This window comes from Balaenoptera acutorostrata, chromosome 15 (assembly GCF_949987535.1).
Source record: "Balaenoptera acutorostrata chromosome 15, mBalAcu1.1, whole genome shotgun sequence".
Lineage (NCBI taxonomy): Eukaryota > Metazoa > Chordata > Mammalia > Artiodactyla > Balaenopteridae > Balaenoptera > Balaenoptera acutorostrata.
The window spans coordinates 86,744,422-86,762,846 of record NC_080078.1 but is presented as its reverse complement, the minus strand read 5'-3'; the positions used below and the strand labels follow the sequence as shown (position 1 = coordinate 86,762,846).

General features: G+C 45.4%; 1 protein-coding gene across 1 annotated transcript in view; it reads left to right on the top strand.

The window, feature by feature from the left end:
- CDH26 (cadherin 26) overlaps positions 1 to 18,425 on the top strand; it is a 60,090-nt gene that overhangs the window by 34,046 nt on the left and 7,619 nt on the right. The window contains 13 exon segments of the mRNA XM_057529731.1: positions 1,238 to 1,358; positions 2,910 to 3,075; positions 3,273 to 3,398; positions 4,988 to 5,172; positions 6,765 to 6,863; positions 6,865 to 7,032; positions 11,746 to 11,878; positions 11,880 to 11,889; positions 13,168 to 13,266; positions 13,269 to 13,406; positions 14,683 to 14,904; positions 15,487 to 15,525; positions 15,528 to 15,616. Of these exon segments, the coding sequence (XP_057385714.1) occupies positions 1,238 to 1,358; positions 2,910 to 3,075; positions 3,273 to 3,398; positions 4,988 to 5,172; positions 6,765 to 6,863; positions 6,865 to 7,032; positions 11,746 to 11,878; positions 11,880 to 11,889; positions 13,168 to 13,266; positions 13,269 to 13,406; positions 14,683 to 14,904; positions 15,487 to 15,525; positions 15,528 to 15,616 (1,595 nt within the window).

Here is an 18,425-nt window from a genome sequence, read left to right as displayed (position 1 = left end):
TCTATATACCAGCTATGAATGATTGGAAATCAGTATTTTTAAAACAATATCATTTACAATATCACCAAACAAATGAGGTGCTTTGGTATAAAGTTAAAATACTTAGGTATAAATCTAAAATATGTGCAGGATGTGTTTACTCAAAACTTTTATAAAACACTGATGAAAGAAATCAAAGATGACTTAATTGAATGAAAAGATGTAGTGTGTTTATGAATTGAAAGATTGACTATTAAGATGACAATTCTCTCAAATTTAAATTCAGTGCAAGCCTATTCAAAAGATTAGCAGAATTTTTATAGACATCCATAAGCTGATCCCAAGATTTATACGGGAAGGCAGTCAACTTTTGGTTTTATTGACGTTATTGATTTTGCTGTTTTCAATCTTATTGATATATGCTTTTATCTTTATTGCTTTTTTCTGTTTAAGATTAATTTGCTCCTTTTTTAAAGTTTCTTAAGAAACTAATGACGGAAGCTTAAATTATTGATTTGAGACCTTCTAAAAGGAAAGACTTTTCACATACATGTTTGAGATGAATTGACCTTCCTTATTCAAGTACACAAGTAACAGCAGTGACTGTTTAAGAATCCACTGTATGTCAATGGCTGTCATAGTTACTTTATTTATTTATTTATTTATTTATTTATTTATTCATTGGCCACACCACACGGCTTTCAGGATCTTAGTTCCCTGACCAAGGATCGAACCAAGGCCCATGGCAGTGAAAGCGCCGAGTCCTAACCACTGGACCACCAGGGAATTCCCAGTCCTGGTTACTTTAAATGTTCACTTTCCCAAAAGCTTTTAAGTGTCTGCTCTCTGCGATGTTTCACCAATATTCATTAGTGTGTTCATTTCTCATCAGAAGACTGATAGGATGTAGGAACTGAGATTTATAACAACTTGCCTATGTTGTCGCAAGTGGAGAAATTGAGATTTGAACCTAATAATAACGAATGAAGTATTTTTTCAAGTCAGTGCATTGATTTGTTCTACAGATGCTGGTTGAGCACCTGGTCTGTGCCAGCACTGTGCTCAATCCCTGGGGCCACAGGGTGAATGAGAGCCTGTGATCCCTGCCCTCAGGAACTTTCAGTCTGTGAGGATACAGATGCAGGACACAATTACACCAACAGGTATGGGGTTAGTGTCATCTAATCAATAGTTTGTACAACATTAATGTGGTTCTCTGCTTCCTAGGTTTATTTTGATGTTGCGAATCGCTTAATAGGACAAATTGTAGATAAATCCTTGATTTACAACATCAGGATCAGCGATGTGAATGATCATGCACCCCAGTTCCCTGAGAAGGAATTTAACATCAGTGTGAAGGAGAACCACACTGCAGGTGTGCACGGTGGAGCCTCGGGGCTTCCTGTCCTCTCTGTTCCATGAAGGTTTTCCTGCTTGCATAGTGACAGGGCACTTGGTCCTAGCTGTCTTCAGGGAGACTTTTCCCTGTTCACATCCCAAAGGTTGCAGGGTGTGGATTAGAGCAAAATGCTTTGAGGTCTGCAAGCCTCATTTTGTATTGGCAATGAAATGATGTGAAAATTGTCAGTTGGAAGAGCTGATACATAAATATCAATCTAAAATAAAGCCAAATGAATGAGGGAAGAAGCAGCAGAGGTGCGTGGTAGGATCCTGAATATCTCTGCGAATTTCTCATCTGTAAAATGGCAGCAAGATGGCATCTAAAATTTCAGAGCTATGAATCTGTGAGTCTTTAAATCCAAACCACCCTCACTAAAATGTGCATCTGTTTTAATAACACAAAAGCATTACTTATTTTGCAAAACAGTCTCTAGGAAATTTGGAAAATTCCAAGAAACAAAAAGATTGAAATGGAAAGCATCTCTAATACTACCAATTAGAGGTAAGTACAATTGTTTTAGTTTATATTCTTTCAATATTTTTCTTTGCATTTTATATGTGTGTGTGTATATACCCATGGTATGTTATATTTATATATGTGTATATATTCACAGATTTATACATATAATTACAAATGTGTATTCATATATCTACATGCTTTTTTTCATCCTTATCATAGTACAAAATGTATATGTATATATCAAATATTTATAAATATATGGGCATGATTTTTTATATGTGCATATTTATGAATTTTCTCTTTAAAAATGCAATTTTGCTGTTTGTAACCTAGCAGTATTCTCCTACAGCATCCTGTTGTGTCCTATTTTATTTTATGGTATGCTTTAAGGTTTTTCACCAAACTTTTTGCCACCTTTTGCTGTTTTTATAAACCATGCTTCAGTGAACATATCTGAGCTAAATGTGTGGGCCATTCAAGCATTTACGAAGCACAAATTCAGACAGGTAGAATTTTTGGTTCAAACTGCACACACAACTTAAGTGTTGCAATTTATCCGTCTCCCAGCAACATATGGGAGGGGTCAGTGTACCGTTCATCTCTGATTATTAAGTGCTTGAATACACAATAGCTTTCTTGGCCATTTTTATTTCTTTTATCAGTTGCTTGTTCTTTGTCCATTTCTGCTGGTGTGATTGTCACTTTTCTACTTATATATTAACAATGTGTATGTCTCTATCTGCCAATATGTATTTCAAATATGTTTTCCTGGTTTATCATTTCCTTTTAAATTTTGTTTATAGTTTCTTTTTGCCACACTTTTAAAAATCTATGTACCAGTTTTGTCCTTTAAGCCTGCTACATTTGCAATCATGAAGAAAGTGCTTCTTGACCGTATGACTATTTATCCCTCTTTATTTTGTCCAGTATGTCTATAGCTTGACTTTGTATGTAAGTATTTAATCCACTCTGCCATATGCCTCAATGCCATTTAGCAAAGAGTCATCCTCCTACTGGTTTGATAGGCTGCCTTTGGCCGACAGTAACAATTTAAAAAATTCTGTCCAAGTCAACCTATTCTTCAGATGTTAACAGTGGATTTAGATCAAGAAAATACTCCAAATTCTCATGTCCCTTACTTCCTTGTTTCCCAAACACCGTTACTGAGAAAAAGTGCTTTCTGGATTGACCGTATTAGTGGAGAAATACGACTGTCAGGGTGCTTAGATTATGCGGTTATGCGCACTTTATTGTTTTGGAAAAATGAAATGGGTTCTCGCTCTCTGAGCCCCAGACTTAGGGTTTACGTTTGCAGTGAGAAACCCTCTGTGGCTACACTGGCTACTGAAATTGCTAAAATGGAATATTTCTGTATTAACGTTCCCCTTTCCTGTGTCTGAAGGGCTTGACTCTCCTTTTCCTCTCCACTTAGACTGCTCCTCGGCTCGCATTACTAATCAGAACGGAGGATTGTGGAGGACCACCGTTGTCATTCACGGCCACGGTTCACATACGTGTGCGAGACGGTGACAACCACATGCCACGTTCAGCCGGGACAGTGTAAGGCGCCTGCGCGGCCTCGGCTTCTAAGTCCCCACACGGATGGCCTCCACGTCCTAGGCTTGGTTTTGCTGAGGGAATTCCCCATATCACCCAAGATGTGTGCAGTACTCCAAAATAACGTAAATTAGAATCAAGATGTCAACTGTATTGATAGAGAACCAGTTAATAACAGTCACGTGAGCTTACATTTTTACTATTTTGTGCCAGAAACTGTGTTCAGAGCATTTACATGGATCCTTAGGTTCTTACTGGTTGGAGCTGCTGCGTGATTTCCATTCTGCAGGTAAGAGAACCGAGGCTCGGGGAGGACAGAGGATCCCTGCTCCATCCACGTCAGGGGTTCTCAGTTTCCACACTGTTGACATTTGGGGCTGGGGGAAGGGTACGGGGGAGGGGAGGGGAGGCTGCCCAGTGAATTGTAGGGTGCTGAGCAGCATACCTGACCTCTGCCCGCTGGATGCCAGTAGCACCCCCGGTTGTGACAACTGAAAATATCTGCAGACCTTGCAGAACTGGCCCTGGGTGAGAAGTCTGGGCCTGAGCTTTGCACACAATGTTCAGAGCTCTGAAATAGGAAAGATGGGCAGGTGGGTTCGGGCCTGGCTTTTCCCAGCTCACCTGATTTATATATATTGGGTTCCACACAGGATTTCACATGCTACTAGGTCCTCAGGCTTGAAGAAAGTGTTGGCACCCACTGTTCCCATCAGTTTGGAAACACCATACCACTTAAAATACGGAAGATTGCTAAGAGAGAAAATAAAAACCAGTCATGATCTACTTTCAATTTCTTAATTTTTCATTCTTCCATATGAGCTCCCTGGTGATGGGATTTTTGCTGTCTTGTTCACAGCACCTAAACCAGGATCTGGTACACAGTAGCCTTTGTTGAATAAATAAATGCTACAATTATTTTTTTAAACTGTCATTTAAAAAAATTAATTGTATAGACCAAAGTTGAAATGTTTTCAATGAAAGCACCTCGCCTAACAGTATATAATAACTGAAACATATTTATTATCTTTGAGTCTTGTTTCAAAATCCTTCTCTGGCTTAGTAAAAAGCTGTTCTCCCAAAAGTAGGGCTGGAAAAAATATACACTGTTATTTTGATGTGCTCATCTAGAGAAATTATCTTGTCACCAAAAGTGTTGATTAAGGAGCTATTTGAAAAACCTATTATATGTTAGAAAAATGATCATCTTAATTGAAATAATCATAAGAGCTCTATTTTAGGAGAAGAGTTAGATTTTTTTAGGCAGCATAAACTAAGGTATGTATTATTACTTTAAAAATTCTTTAAAAAGTAGTGCATCACGTTGAATTGAAGGGTGCTTTTAAAGTTACTCAGCTATTCAGTTATTCAGACACCAAGTCACAGGGAGCAGGGAGGAGATGTTTGTTACTGATGCTCGTTCTGCTGTAACAGGCAGAGTTTCAGATCCTTAGGGGTCAAGTTCAATCACAAGAGAAATATCCAGGTTGTTGTCTCCAAGGCCTATGTTTTCTTTCTTCTTTCTTTTTTTTCTTTTTCAATTGCGTTTCTTTTTCTCCATGACACTGAAATGATGATTGCTTCTGTCAGTATAACATTTAGATAGTGGAAGGCCGAGCCAGCCAGGGCATGTTATGTCTTGAGGTCCAAGATGGTGATTCTCCATTTACGTCAGCATGGAGAGTGAAGTTCAATATATTAAATGGCAATGAAGAGGGACATTTTGACATTTTGACTGATCCTGAGACCAATGAAGGGATTTTAAATGTTATCAAGGTAAATGCATCCGCAGGTAGCTGTGGATGTTGCAGCCCTTTCTGTAGGATTCCTGACAATGAAATAGGCGCCAACAGTGGTGATGATCCATGTTCCGACCCCCATGGCCAGTGAGGAAGGCAGGGCTGCACAATGATTTCTGCCATGGACCCTCAGCCCTTTTGCCTTCATGGCTCCTCCCACCAAAATTATACATATCAATATTAAAGATTTTTTTTAATTTTTTAAATTAATTTATCTTTGGCTGCGCTTGGTCTTCGTTGCTGCGTGCGGGCTTTCTCTAGTTGCGGTGAGCAGGGGCTACTCTTCGTTGCGGTGCGTGGGCTTCTCATTGCAGCGGCTTCTCTTGTTGCAGAGCATGGGCTCTAGGCACGGGCTGCAGTAGTTGTGGCACGCAGGCTCAGTAGTTGTGGCATGCGGGCTCTAGAGCACAGGCTCAGTAGTTGTGGCGCACAGGCTTAGTTGCTCCGTGGCATGTGGACCAGGGCATGTTTGAGCCCTTCCCGGACCAGGGCTGAAACGCATGTCCCCTGCATTGGCAGACGGACTCCTAACCACTGTGCCACCAGGGAAGTCCCTTAAAGATTATTTTTGATATGACATTACTCCAACATTAAATTTTTTTGTTTTAGACAAAATTTAATAGATTTATATAGTCCCTAACATTTTTTTTTCCTGTTGTGATAAAAGCACTTAAAATATTTTCTCTAACCCTATGAGTTCATTGTTTTTCCTCCTGGGTTTGAAAGAAATTAGAACATTTGCACGGACCCGTAAAAATATTGTGGGCTCCTGGCAGTTTGCCTGCTGTGCCTAGTGGAGAGTTGGCCCTGCAGTAAAGTATTATTATCTCATTTACTGATAAGGAAACCGAAGCCCAGAGAGGTTGGGTTGTTTTCAGGAAGTCACACAGCTGGAATAGCAGTTCAAACTGGGGCAGTCTGACTCCAGTGCCTTTAGTCTTAATTGCTCTCAGTAGACCCTAGAATGACCAGTGCCTCTGGTGCAGTGCAGGTGAGTCAACCTGGGGGTCAGATTCAAAGGCAGACCTGAGTTAGTAGGTCTAGGGTGGGGCCCGTTTCTGCCTGTCAGTGTAACAAGCTCCCAGGTGATGCCGACGGGCCACATCCACCCTGTGAATAGCAAGGCTCTGTGGATTCTCTACACCGGATGCCTGGGGCTGAATTTCCCAAATATTCCAAGTCTTTCAATCCTTTTAAGTCACTGACCACTTTGTACCCTGAATAGCTATGATCATTAATATCTGTATTTCCCTAAGCTCCCCTAATTTTTTTGCAGTAGAGTTGTCACATTAATGTTTTATTAGGTTATGGTTTTTGTTGCATTTTTCATTACCCTCTGATGGATGGTGGCTCTTTTCAACCAGGAGAGGGGAGGGGAAAAAAAGAACTCCATAAATGATCTGAAAATGGGCTGACGACTGTCTTTTGATCGTTATCAAAGACGATGTAAATAATAAATGAAGCACAAAAGCCACAGGCGCTGGGTTTGCAGTGGCACGCGTGCTGAGCAGGCTTCCTCTGGCCAGCAGAGCCGCGGGTGCTAATGCAATCTTCTCTCTGCGGCGGCCGCCTTTGGACTGTGAGACTCAGCCAGTGCCGAGCCTGGTCGTGGCCGTGGAGAACGAGGGGCCGCTCTTCTCCTGCGAAGGGGGCGGCTGCAGAGGCCCCGCAGGCTGCGGCCAGCACCACCGTGAGTGTGCGGGTGGCCAGCGTCAACGACCCGCCCGCCTTCCATCCCGGGACCTTCATTGTCAGTGAAGTCAACGGCGCTGGGCCTGGGACTCAGGTGGGAATTTTTAATGCTACGGATCCGGACAGAACTGCCAGCCAGATAAGGTGGGGAGACAGGAGCGGGACGGGTGGCGGGTTATGCAGAATTAGCCACATGCCCCAGAGGATTCCTGTTGGAAATTAGCTCCTTTCATGTGCTCCTGAGGACGACTCCATTCCAGTTATGAAAATACCAGAAGCCACCCCAGAAGACACCTTCCCCAGGTTCAATGCCTTCTTGTTTCTATAGCGGTCTCTGACCCCCAAAGGTGGAATCCACTTGTCCATTTCCTTTGCATTTAGCACAAAATTCTTTTACAGTTTTTTCTTGTATTAAAAGAATGTGTTATGTATTTCTAGTTCCCCTTTATCAAAGGTTCTAAACTGGCAGCCCTCTGGCTTCTGGGCAACAGAAGTGTTTTCTTTTTCATTGTGGTAAAATGTATGTCAAGTTTACCACTGTCAGCATTTTCAGGTGTGTAGTTCGGGAATATTAAGTACATTCAGATTGTACTTCACAGTATACCCTCACTACTGTCCAGCTGCAAAATCTTTCCATCCGTCTCTTTCCATCTTCCTAAACTAAAACTCTGCCCCCAGAAAGAAATAACTTCCCATTCCCCCCACCCCCCAGGACCTGGCACTACATTCAACGTTCTGTCTCTATGAATGTGACTGCTCTAATTATGTCATATAAATGGGATCACACAGGATTTGTCCTTTTGTGATGGCATATTTCACTTAGCATAATGTCCTCAAGTTTTACCCATGTTCTAGCATGTGCCCCAGAATTTCCTTCCTTTTAAAGCTGAGTAATATTCCATTATATGTATATACCACACTTTATCTATTCATCCCTTGATGGACACTTGGGTTGCTTAGTGTTTTGTTTTTAAAAACAAAGTTTCCATAATCCCCAAGAAGGTGGCAGAGTGGGAAGCACCAGGAGTCTCTCTCCCCATCCAGACAATTGCGCTGGCAGAATCTGTCTGATGTACCTATTTTGGAACTCAGGAATCTGTTGAAGGCTTGCACCTTCCAGGGGAAGGCAGACTGTAAACTGTGGTTAATTTTGGTCCATTTCAGCTCTTAGCACAGTACCTTCCCCAGCGGCTACCCTTCCCCACCTCCAGCCCCACGGAAGGCAGCTGTGCACGTGTCCCTGGAATCGTGCACACTGCTTGTGGGAGTCGGGGTGGGCAAAAAATTAACAGAAGTTAATTCCCTTCTTATCAGTAATTACTTTATATATATAAAGATTAAACTCTTCAATCGAAGGACAGAGATTGGTAGAATGGATAAAAACACATGATCTGACCCTATGTTGTCTTTAAGAGGCTTTCTTGAGATCCAAAGACACAAACAGGTAACCTAACACCATATACAAAAATTAACTCAAAATGGATCAAGGACCTAAATGTAATACCTAAAATAAGACAACTCTTAGAAGAAAACATAGGACAAAAGCTTCACAACACTGAATTTGGCAACGATTTCTTGGGTATGACACCAACGGCATGGATAACAAAAGAAAAGATAGTCAAATCAGACTTCATGAAAATGGAAACATTTTGTGCACCAAAAGACACTATCCACAGAGTACAAAGCCAGAATGGGAGAAAATATTGGCAAGTCATATATCTGATAGGGAATTAATATCCAGAAAATACAGAGAACTTCCAAAACTCAACAAGAACAAGAACAAAAACAAAACCCGTGATTCAAAAATGGGCAAAAAACTTGAATAGACATGTCTCCAAAGAAGATATACAAGTGGCCAATAAGCACATGAAAGATGCTCAACATCACTAATCATCAGGGAAATGCAAATCAAAACTACAGTGAGATACCACTTCATACCCAGGAGAATGGCTACCATAAGAAAAACAGAAAACAACTGTTAGGGAGAACGTGAAGCAATTGATACCCTTGTGCACCACTGATGAGAATGTAAAATGGTACAGCCTCTGTGAAAAGCAGTATGGCAGTTCCTCAAAAATTAAAAATAGAATTATCGTATGAGCCAGCAATTCCACTTCTGGGTATATACCCAAAAGAACTGAAAACAGGGTCTCAAAGAGTTATTTGTACACCCACATTGATAGCAGCATTATTCACAATAGTTAAAACATGGAAGCAACCCAAGGGTCCACTGATGGATGAATGGTTAAGCAAAGTGTTCTCTATACGTGCAATGGAGTATTATTCAGCCTTCAAAAGGAAGGGAATTCTGCAACATGCTACAACATGGATGAACCTTAAGGATATTGTGCTAAGTGAAATGTGCCCATCACAGAAAGACAAATTCTGTGTGATTCCACTTATAGGAGGTACTTAGAGTAGTCAAAAGTCATAAAGACAGAAAATATAATGCCAATTTCTAGGGGCTGGCAGGAGGGGAAATGGAGAGTTATTGTTTAATAGGTACAGAGCTTCAGTTTTACAAGATTAAAAGAGCTATGGGAATGGATGGTGGTAATGGTTGCACAACAATGTGAATTATTTAATACCACTGAAATGCACACTTAAAAATGGTTAAGGTGGTAAATTTTATGTTATGTGTATTTCACTGTAATAAAAAAAGAAAAAAATAATAAAGCTGCCATCATTTAAATATCAAGAGATTAAGCTAACAACCCGAATTATCTGGATGTTCTTGAAAAAGAGGAAGATTCGGCATCACTGGGTCTGTGTCCCACGAGGTCACGATCATCTGGGGCATAGAGAGGGTCCTGCATCATGTCCTTTCCACCTCTCACTCAGTGGTTGGCCCCAATCCCCATCTGACCAGTTCGCTCATTTCTGCCACCTGCTCGGACCCTCGCGGGCACGAGAGTTTGAGATTCTTCCTTAGAGCAATGCTTCTCAACTTAACCATTGAGAAGGACCACATTTTGCTTCTTTTAATTTCCAATTCACTCTGGAGTAATAATTTTATAAAATATTAAAAAATAAATTACAAAAAATGATTATGTGCTTGGGGGTCACAGTAATGCCACTAACTATAAAAAAAACCCCAACACTTGCTCTGCTATTGTCTAGCAATAGCTTCTGCTATTGTCTCATTGTGGGCAGCTAACCAAGAGCTCCAGAGCAGCACAGGTCCACGCAGGTGCATGCTGAGTTGGAATAAGAATCACCTGGAGGGCCTGTTAAAATGCCCTTTGCTGGGCCTCACCCTTGTGGTTTCTGATTATGAGGTCTGGGGTGGGGACTGAGATTTGCATTTCTAGCAAGTTCCAAGGTGATGCTGCTGGTCCCTGGACCTTGCTTTGGGAACACCCATGTAGAGCCTGTATCTGATTCAGTGCTGTATTCCCATCCCTACAGTATGGTTGGTCCCTTTAAAAACCATGACCTGTCAACTATCAGAGAGATAGTTACTGACCTTTTCCAAAGCCTTTACACAACATGAAAGAGAAGACGCGGAAACTCCCTTTCTCTGGCCCTTTGGTGGGAGCTGCACCTTTTCTGTGTTTGCCTGTGGGTACAGGCCTTTCCTTCTGCAGGTCCTTTAGGAGGAACAATAGCTGTGCTTGGCATCCCGGCTTGGTTCCAATGGCTGCCTTCTTTTTTTTTTTTTTAAGGGTTTTTCTTTTTTTATACATTTATTTATTTTATTTATTTATTTTTGGCTGTGCTGGGTCTTCGTTGCTGTGCGCGGGCTTTCACTAGTTGCGGTGAGTGGGGGCTACTCTTCATTGGGGTGCTCGGGCTTCTCATTGCGGTAGCTTCTCTTGTTGCGGAGCACGGGCTCTAGGCGTGTGGGCTTCAGTAGTTGTGGCTCGCGGGCTCAGTAGTTGTGGTGCGCGGGCTTAGTTGCTCTGCGGCATGTGGGATCTTCCCGGACCAGGTCTCGAACCCGTGTGCCCTGCATTGGCAGGAGGATTCTTAACCACTGTGCCACCAGGGAAGCCCCCGGATGGCTGCCTTCTGATTCCAACAGGTCTTGGGGAATTCCGGAAGGCTAGGTGTGCCCACCCATTAAAATGGCATCAGGTGTGCACAGGTGAGGGAGGATGTAGACGACCACGTTGCCTGACTGGATTGCCCACGTTTGAATCCTTTGGGCTCCAGGGTAATAAAGTCCTGTGCTTCTCTGCAAGGGCAGGCTGGTTTTAACATTAAACCACCAGCACCTGCAGGCAACTGAAGATTGGCTGTTTTCCAGGACGAAATGTTTTCCCTAAGGTGGACAGAGTTACGTGCAGCCTGACAAGGAAAGGGCTCTTCCTGTTCAGTGAACACCGATTTAACACTGTAGCCTGGCCTCAGATCCCTGGGCCTTCGTCAGATTCGTGAACACTCCTAACTTCCTAAATTCACGATAGGAATTGTGTCTGCTGTGATATATTTGGATTTGTCTCTCTTTTTTTTTTTTTTTTAGAGGAAAGCTCATTGCTGCTTTATTTATTTATTTATTTATTTATTTATTTATTTATTTATTTATTTATGGCTGTGTTGGGTCTTCGTTTCTGTGCGAGGGCTTTCTCTAGTTGTGGCAAGCGGGGGGCCACTCCTCATCGCAGTGCGCGGGCCTCTCACTATCGCGGCCTCTCTTGTTGCGGAGCACAGGCTCCAGACGCGCAGGCTCAGTAATTGTGGCTCACGGGCCCAGTTGCTCCGCGGCATGTGGGATCTTCCCAGACCAGGGCTCGAACCCGTGTCCCCTGCATTGGCAGGCAGATTCTCAACCACTGCGCCACCAGGGAAGCCCGGATTTGTCTCTCTTGATGTAACATGTTAATTTTTTAAATTGCATGTGTTTTCTTCTACAAGATACGAACTGGCTTATGATCCGGCAGATTGGGTCAGTGTAGATGAGCTCTCAGGGGCGGTAATCACCAGGAAGCAAACTGACCCCGAATCCCCTCATGTGAGTGACAGCTTTTACATGATCATCGCTCGTACTTGTTGATGATGGTAAGGGTTGACCCAAAATTGTCAGGGGAGTGGGGATGTGTTTTCTTGCTTCTTGAGGGAAAATGACGTGGGTGAGTGTCTTCAGAACACTGGGGAAAATATAAAATAAACCTTTTTATTACTGTGCATCCATACTGGTGATTATTTTTGATGATAATTCTTGAAATAGCAAACTAGGGGGCTCTGCCATGGAAAGAGGGGCAGCATTCATTCAGAGACGATGAACCTGATTAGGGCGCTGCCACCGTCCCAGCATCTTTTTCATCTGTTCATAAGACAACTCTCTAGCTCTTTGTCAAAGCCAACTGCATATGATAAACATTAGCATAGTTTCCCTGTACTTGGACCAGCTTATAAGCTCATGTAAACGTGACCATACAGGACAAATTTGTTATAAACCAAGATGCGTGGTCTCATGAGCATGTTTTAACACTTTTCTCTATAATCTCCCAAGGCTGGATTTCTAAACCTACCAAAGCATAAAGCTGAATAAATAAAAAATTTCAAATAACTGTAGTGATTGTATTTAAGGAAAATCTGTAAATTAAAACCCAGGTTCCCAGGGCTATGTCGTTGTATATCCCATTTGTATAATTAACAGTAGAATGTTGGTTAGGGAGATACCAAATCTGTGTTCCTAATTGGTCTTAGGTGAGGAGGGCTCCATGATTCTGTTATGGATGGTTTCACGCATGGCACTTTTTTCAGTGGAATGGCTTTAAAAAATTAAGCTTTTATTTTGAGATAATTGTAGACTCACATGCAGTTTTTAGAAATAACGTAGTGGGATCCTGAGTACCCGTTGCCCAGTGTCCCCCAGTGGTACCACCTTGCGAAACCCTAGTGCAGGCTCACGACCAGGATTACAAGATGCAGCACCAGTCCAGGTGCAGACTTTTTCATCACCACGTCACACCCATCCCCCCTCCCCGCCCCCCCGCCCCCCCTGACTCCCGACCCCCAGCCTCCTGCCTTAACACCTTGCATGACTGATGTTTTAATCTACTCGATGATTCTACATTCTACCTCGTTCTACAAATGATGGGAAGGGGCACGTGTTTTGTTAACTTATCCTGCCCAGATATTCTGAATTTTCAAAAAAGCAAGAAAACAGATTGAGCCCCTGCAGGAAAGCTTATGACTTCGAAAGGGAAACGGCCTCAGTGTTTCCGTGGAGTGGTTCTTTTCCCAGGGGCTGAGAACGCTAATTTCCCAGGGGTCTGTGTGCATGGCGCAGCCTCTTTAATCAGCAACCCTCCTGGAATCTCCCCGCCACAGGTGTCCCGCCGCGGACGGGGACGGGGACCATCCTGCTCTTCCTGTGAGACACCAACGACAACGCGCCCGCCCTCCACCCACGGCCTCGATACCTGGAGGTCTGGAGCCTGCAGGAGGCAAGCCCCTCCCCATCGAGGCGGAGGATGGGGACCAGGAGCCCTACTCCGACCCGTTCACCTTCAAAGTGGACAATACCTGGGGAAACACAGAAGACACGTGGAAACTGGGGGGAAATCATGGTGAGTATTCGCATTGGTCGGGGAAAAAGGATGGAAAAAGACAGAAACCTGACTTCCACAGACTTAAGCAAAAGAGGAATGTGTTAGCTATGTAACCGGGAAAGAGGCCAAGTGAGCCTGTGTCCCAGCAGAGCTGGGGGCTCCGAGGACTTCCTGGAGAAGGCAGCTCCGGACCTTGGCCCTGCCTTTCTCTGGGTCCTCTCGTCTTCAGGCAGGCTCTCCTCTGGAGGTGGCAGGGTAGCAGCTGGGAGTCCCTGGGACTCATCCTGGCACCTGGCAGGAAGGTGTACCTCACTGCAAGGCTTGACTTACCTGTCCTGCTCAACATCGTGGGTGGGGAGGGCAGATGTGCTGATTGGCTGGTTCTGAGCCCACACCTGGATCTGGCTGGGATCTGGGCTTAGCCTCTCTTGACCCACACGGGCTGAGAGTTCAGGAAGTGTGGGCTGCCCTAAAGGAAAGTTGGGGTGCTTTTACCAGGAGGAACCACTGGCATCCAGTGTCAACATCCTCCTTTGTGCTTCTATTAACTGGTCTCTAGGATGTAACCTGTTTTTTAGTTGAAACCGTGAGTCCATGTTTACAGTTCCCAGACCCAGAGTGTGCCGTAAAGCATTGAAACTTACCCCAAAAGAGGTCTGGGCTTCCGGGAGGTGATCTGCAAGCCCTCGGAATACCCTGCCTGATAAAAGTGTCTCTGCTTACCTAGGGGAGGGGATCTTGTGTCCATCAATAGGAACAGTGTGATTTAGGGTGTGGCCTTTGGGTCATGTAAGCGTGTGGGTGTCAGTTAATCAGCCATGTGGGTGGCTAACCAGTTTTACAAGACCAAGTTCTGATAAAGACCCTGGACACAGGGCTCGGCGAGCTTCCCTGGTTGGCAGTATTCCATGCATCTTGTCACTCATGGATGCCGGGAGGTAACGTGGTCCTGACTCCATGGGCAGGAGAACTGGAAATTCTGCGTTTGATACTTTTCTAAACTCTGCCCCATGTACTTCCTCCCTTGACTGATTTGAATCCATATCCTTTCAGTGTAATAAACCCTAGCCATGCGTATACAGTTTTCAGCCAGTCCTGAGTCCTTCTAGAGAACTATCAGCCGGAGGGTGTTCTTGGGAACCCCTGCACTTGCAGCTGGTGTCCGAGTGAGGGTGCTTCTGGCGACCCTAACTTCATGCAGAGCCTTGGCACATGGGAGGCACCTAGGAAATACCCACCGAGCAGCTGAACAAATGCACAAGTCAATGCCGCTAAGGTCCCTCTCCCTCTGCAGGTCACTCAGTGGAACTTTTAATGCTGAGAAGCCTCCCACGTGGTGACTACTTGGTGCCGCTTTTCATCGGAGACAAACAGGGACTCTCCCAGAAGCAGACTGTCCATGTGAGGGTCTGTTCCTGTCCCGGTGGGTTCACATGTGCAGAGCCCTCCGTCGCGGGAGCCGGGCTCCTCCAGGGGGTGCTGGCCTCTCTCTGTGCAGCGTTCATAGCTCTGGCAGGTCAGCAGATACAGGAGCTCTCCTGGGAATGCGGCTCCTCTCCCCAGGCTGTGAGCCAGGGGCATGAGTCCTCGGGGGTGGGGAGCAGATGATGGCCGAGGTCAGCGGGATGCCTTTGGGAATAACCCCTAGGCTCGTCAGAGTCCCAGACTCAGATCAGAGGTTGCCACCCTGGTCAGAAGTGCTGCCTGCCTGGCAAAGGCAGCTTCTACTTAGTACACAGCAACTTACAGCCATGGAACCTAGAGATGGACACTGTCTAAGGGAGACTGTATGGTTTATAATAGCTGAGGGCAGCAATGAACACAAGCTCCCAGGGTTGGCAAAGGCTAACAAGGAAGCTCAATTTTCAAGGAAATAATAAAATATTACTGGTCACACGGTATTCATCAGTTCAACAAATAGTTATCTCGCACCTGCTCGTGCCCCAAGCTGTGCTAAGTGCTGTGGCGACAAAGATGATGAAGGTGCACTTGACCCCTGAGTTCATGGCTGAGTTACAAGTTAGCAGCACAGGATCCTGTTGGAACCTCTGATCTAGATGAGCTGGTGCACCTCGTTTCCGCCTTTCTCTCATCACAGCCGCTCTGCTTTTCCTGCTGAGATGCTATTTTGTGTCTGAAGCCAGAGGCAGGGACGCTCTATCCCACGTGAGGAAGGCATCCAGACCCTGATCACGTGGAACGACGAGAGCGGAGCCGCCCCTGTCCTGGTAGTGGAACGCAGTGCTTGTGTTTCATGTTGATGCGAGTTAGGCACGGCCGTACTGTTCTCACTCACGGTCCTTTCTCATTTCACCATCTCACCATATTTGAGTAGCAAATGGGAAAGAAAGTCCTGTGAAAATTGTCCAACCCCACTAAATTGATTTATTGTTTTAGGGCATTGGTTCTCAACTGGGGACGATTTTGCCCCCCCATTCCCCCACCCCCACCCCCAGGGGACAGTGGGCAGTGTGGAGGCATTTTGGTGGTCACGACTCAATTGGGAGTGCAGTGGGGGGTGATGCTTTTGGCGTCTGGCGGGTAGAAGCCGGGGAGGCTGCTGAACACCCTGCCGGACACAGGACGGTCCCCACAACACAGAAGTCACCAGCCCGAGTGTCAGCAGTGCCAAGGCTGAGAAACCTTGTTTAGGAAAAATGACTTTTGCCAGGTGGAGTTTCTCTACACGGAAAACATGCTATGCTCCCTAATTAAGTGAGCCCACGCTGGCTTCTTGGCCGTGGTGTGGGGTGAAGTAGGCAGAACCCACGCATGCAGCCTTTCCAGCAGAGGTAGAGCAGAGAGTCCACTGGCCCTGAGGGGACAGCCCTGGGCCCGTGTCACGGTGGGCGAGTCATTTCCATGCATCCTCAGCTGTGAGCCAGGGAGGGTGAAACCAGCCTCACAAGTCGGTTCCGGGTCAAGGAAGACGAAGCCCATGACAGCCCCTCACAAGCCTCCAACACAAGGTGGAGTCAGCCAGCGACTGCTGGGTTTTCATACCTGCCGCTTCCGATCCTGGCCCTGCCTTGGCTTCATCGCCCTCGTCACCAGCTGGGCCATGAGATACAAGCACGGTGAGCGCTCCTGTCTGTCTTCACTTCACTCTGAACTAAGGCTGGTTGATCCGAAAGGCGAAAGCCAAGAAATGTCAAAAGGGAACACTGTCTTTCACGCAGAAGATTCAGGTTGCCTCATCTGCTGTTGTCTGAGATCTCTACCCTCTGTTTTCTCCTGAAAGGAAGAGACTTAGTGAGATGATTTTGGGAAAAGAGAATCCAGTTAACTTTGGTCCCTGGCTTGGATAAATAGGGAGATATTCTAAAAGATGATTGGTGGTTGGAGAAGCTGGTGGTTGACCAAGACTCCTAGGGTTCTTCCCACATTTTCTCTCCTCTGTTGGCGCAAAGGAAGGGGAAGTAAGAGCCTTGGACCACGTTGAGGATGCACATACCTGTAAGTCCATGTCTGTGCAGGTCGGCATCCAGCCCTCCCTGTCGTGGGGACAGGAAGGCAGAGGCACGGTCCAAACTATCTAGATAGTTGGATTCCCAGAAGGAATGCCCCCTGCCCCCAGCTATGAGAATAGCAGCTACCTGTTTTGATTTGTTTGTGTAATTTGAAGAAGGAAACCATCCTGACAAACAACAGTGCTTTGTGGGACAGATAGAATCCCCTGCCTCAGGCAGTTCTGCTCTGCTCTGATGCGCAACCATCCAGGAAAATGGGAAGAGCTCCTGAGCCAAGGGGCTGTGCTTAGCCCCCCACTTGGTGGGTGGAGCTGAGGCTGCCCAGCTGGAAGGAGGCCCGTGGGGAGGGCATCTCCCCAGGCACTGGCTGAGGGCACTGCCAAGGTGGGAGAGGTGCTGGTGATGCCTGTTCTTGTTGGCCGGCTGCTTAGTGGTTGTCTTTTTGGGAAGGAAGAGCAGCTACAGAAGCAGAGTGTGTGGAAGGGAAGCTTGGTCATTGCAGGGCTAGGCCAGGCAGGTTGGAGGGGGTCTGGTGGCACTGACCAAGGGCCGGCTGTCAGAGGGACAAGAGCACCCAATCCAGGACAAGGGGCCTCTAGCTCATCTTGTCCCAGAAGATGTCCTTCCTCTCCTCTGCTACTCACAGCCCAGGACACACCCCCATTCCTGCCACAGTATCTTAGGGCTCTGAGAACGGGGATCCAACAAACCTGGGTTTAGGTTCCCAAACTGTGTCTTATCAGATACAGAATCTAACCAATCCTTGACTTTCATATATAAAGTGAACTCAATGATGTTCTTTTTCTCTCAGGCTTATTGGACAATTTAATCAAATAGCACATGTAAATTAGTAATTACTGGTACACAGTAAACAGTGGCTGCTACTACTAGTATTATTAACAGTAATTACCAATTATGTCTTTGTAGCCATTGGTAAATAAGGCTACCCCAAAGTGTCCACGCTTCTCCGTTATCCATCTCCGTTAGCCTGAATATACCAGCCTGCATTCACACACCGGGGACATTGTACACTCCTGGGAAGACTCCTTCATCCCGGATGCCATCACTGATTCCACCAGCCTTGTCCTATTCTGCCGCTGGACGTCCCCAGTCAAGAGGGTCTGCAAGATAGCATAGGGGCCTGCCCTCTCTGTGGGGAAGCTGGTGAGCTCTTAGAAAAAGAAATCCAGCACCCATCAACTTTGGAGTCCCTCAGTGAATATTTGTTGAATGAGGAATGGATAAGGCGGCACACAGCACTGCCCAACTGTGGTGACCCCAAGAGCCTTCACTGTGAGTCTTAGAAGAGGATGAGAACAGGCTTTTAGATACCGAGGTCCTAGTGAAACAAGGCTTTTGGTTTTGTCGGTTGGTTTTTGTTTTTACCATCACTTTATGTGAAACACTAAACAACAAGAAACTCCACTTCCTAGCCAGCAATTACAAAAGCATCCCCTCCCCAAGTATGTCCTCTTGCTTTATAGGGCAGGTGTCTTTTCCAGAGTCTGGATGCTTTCTGTGATGGCATAGAACAACGCATCTGGGGGAGATGATACTCCTTGCTGTC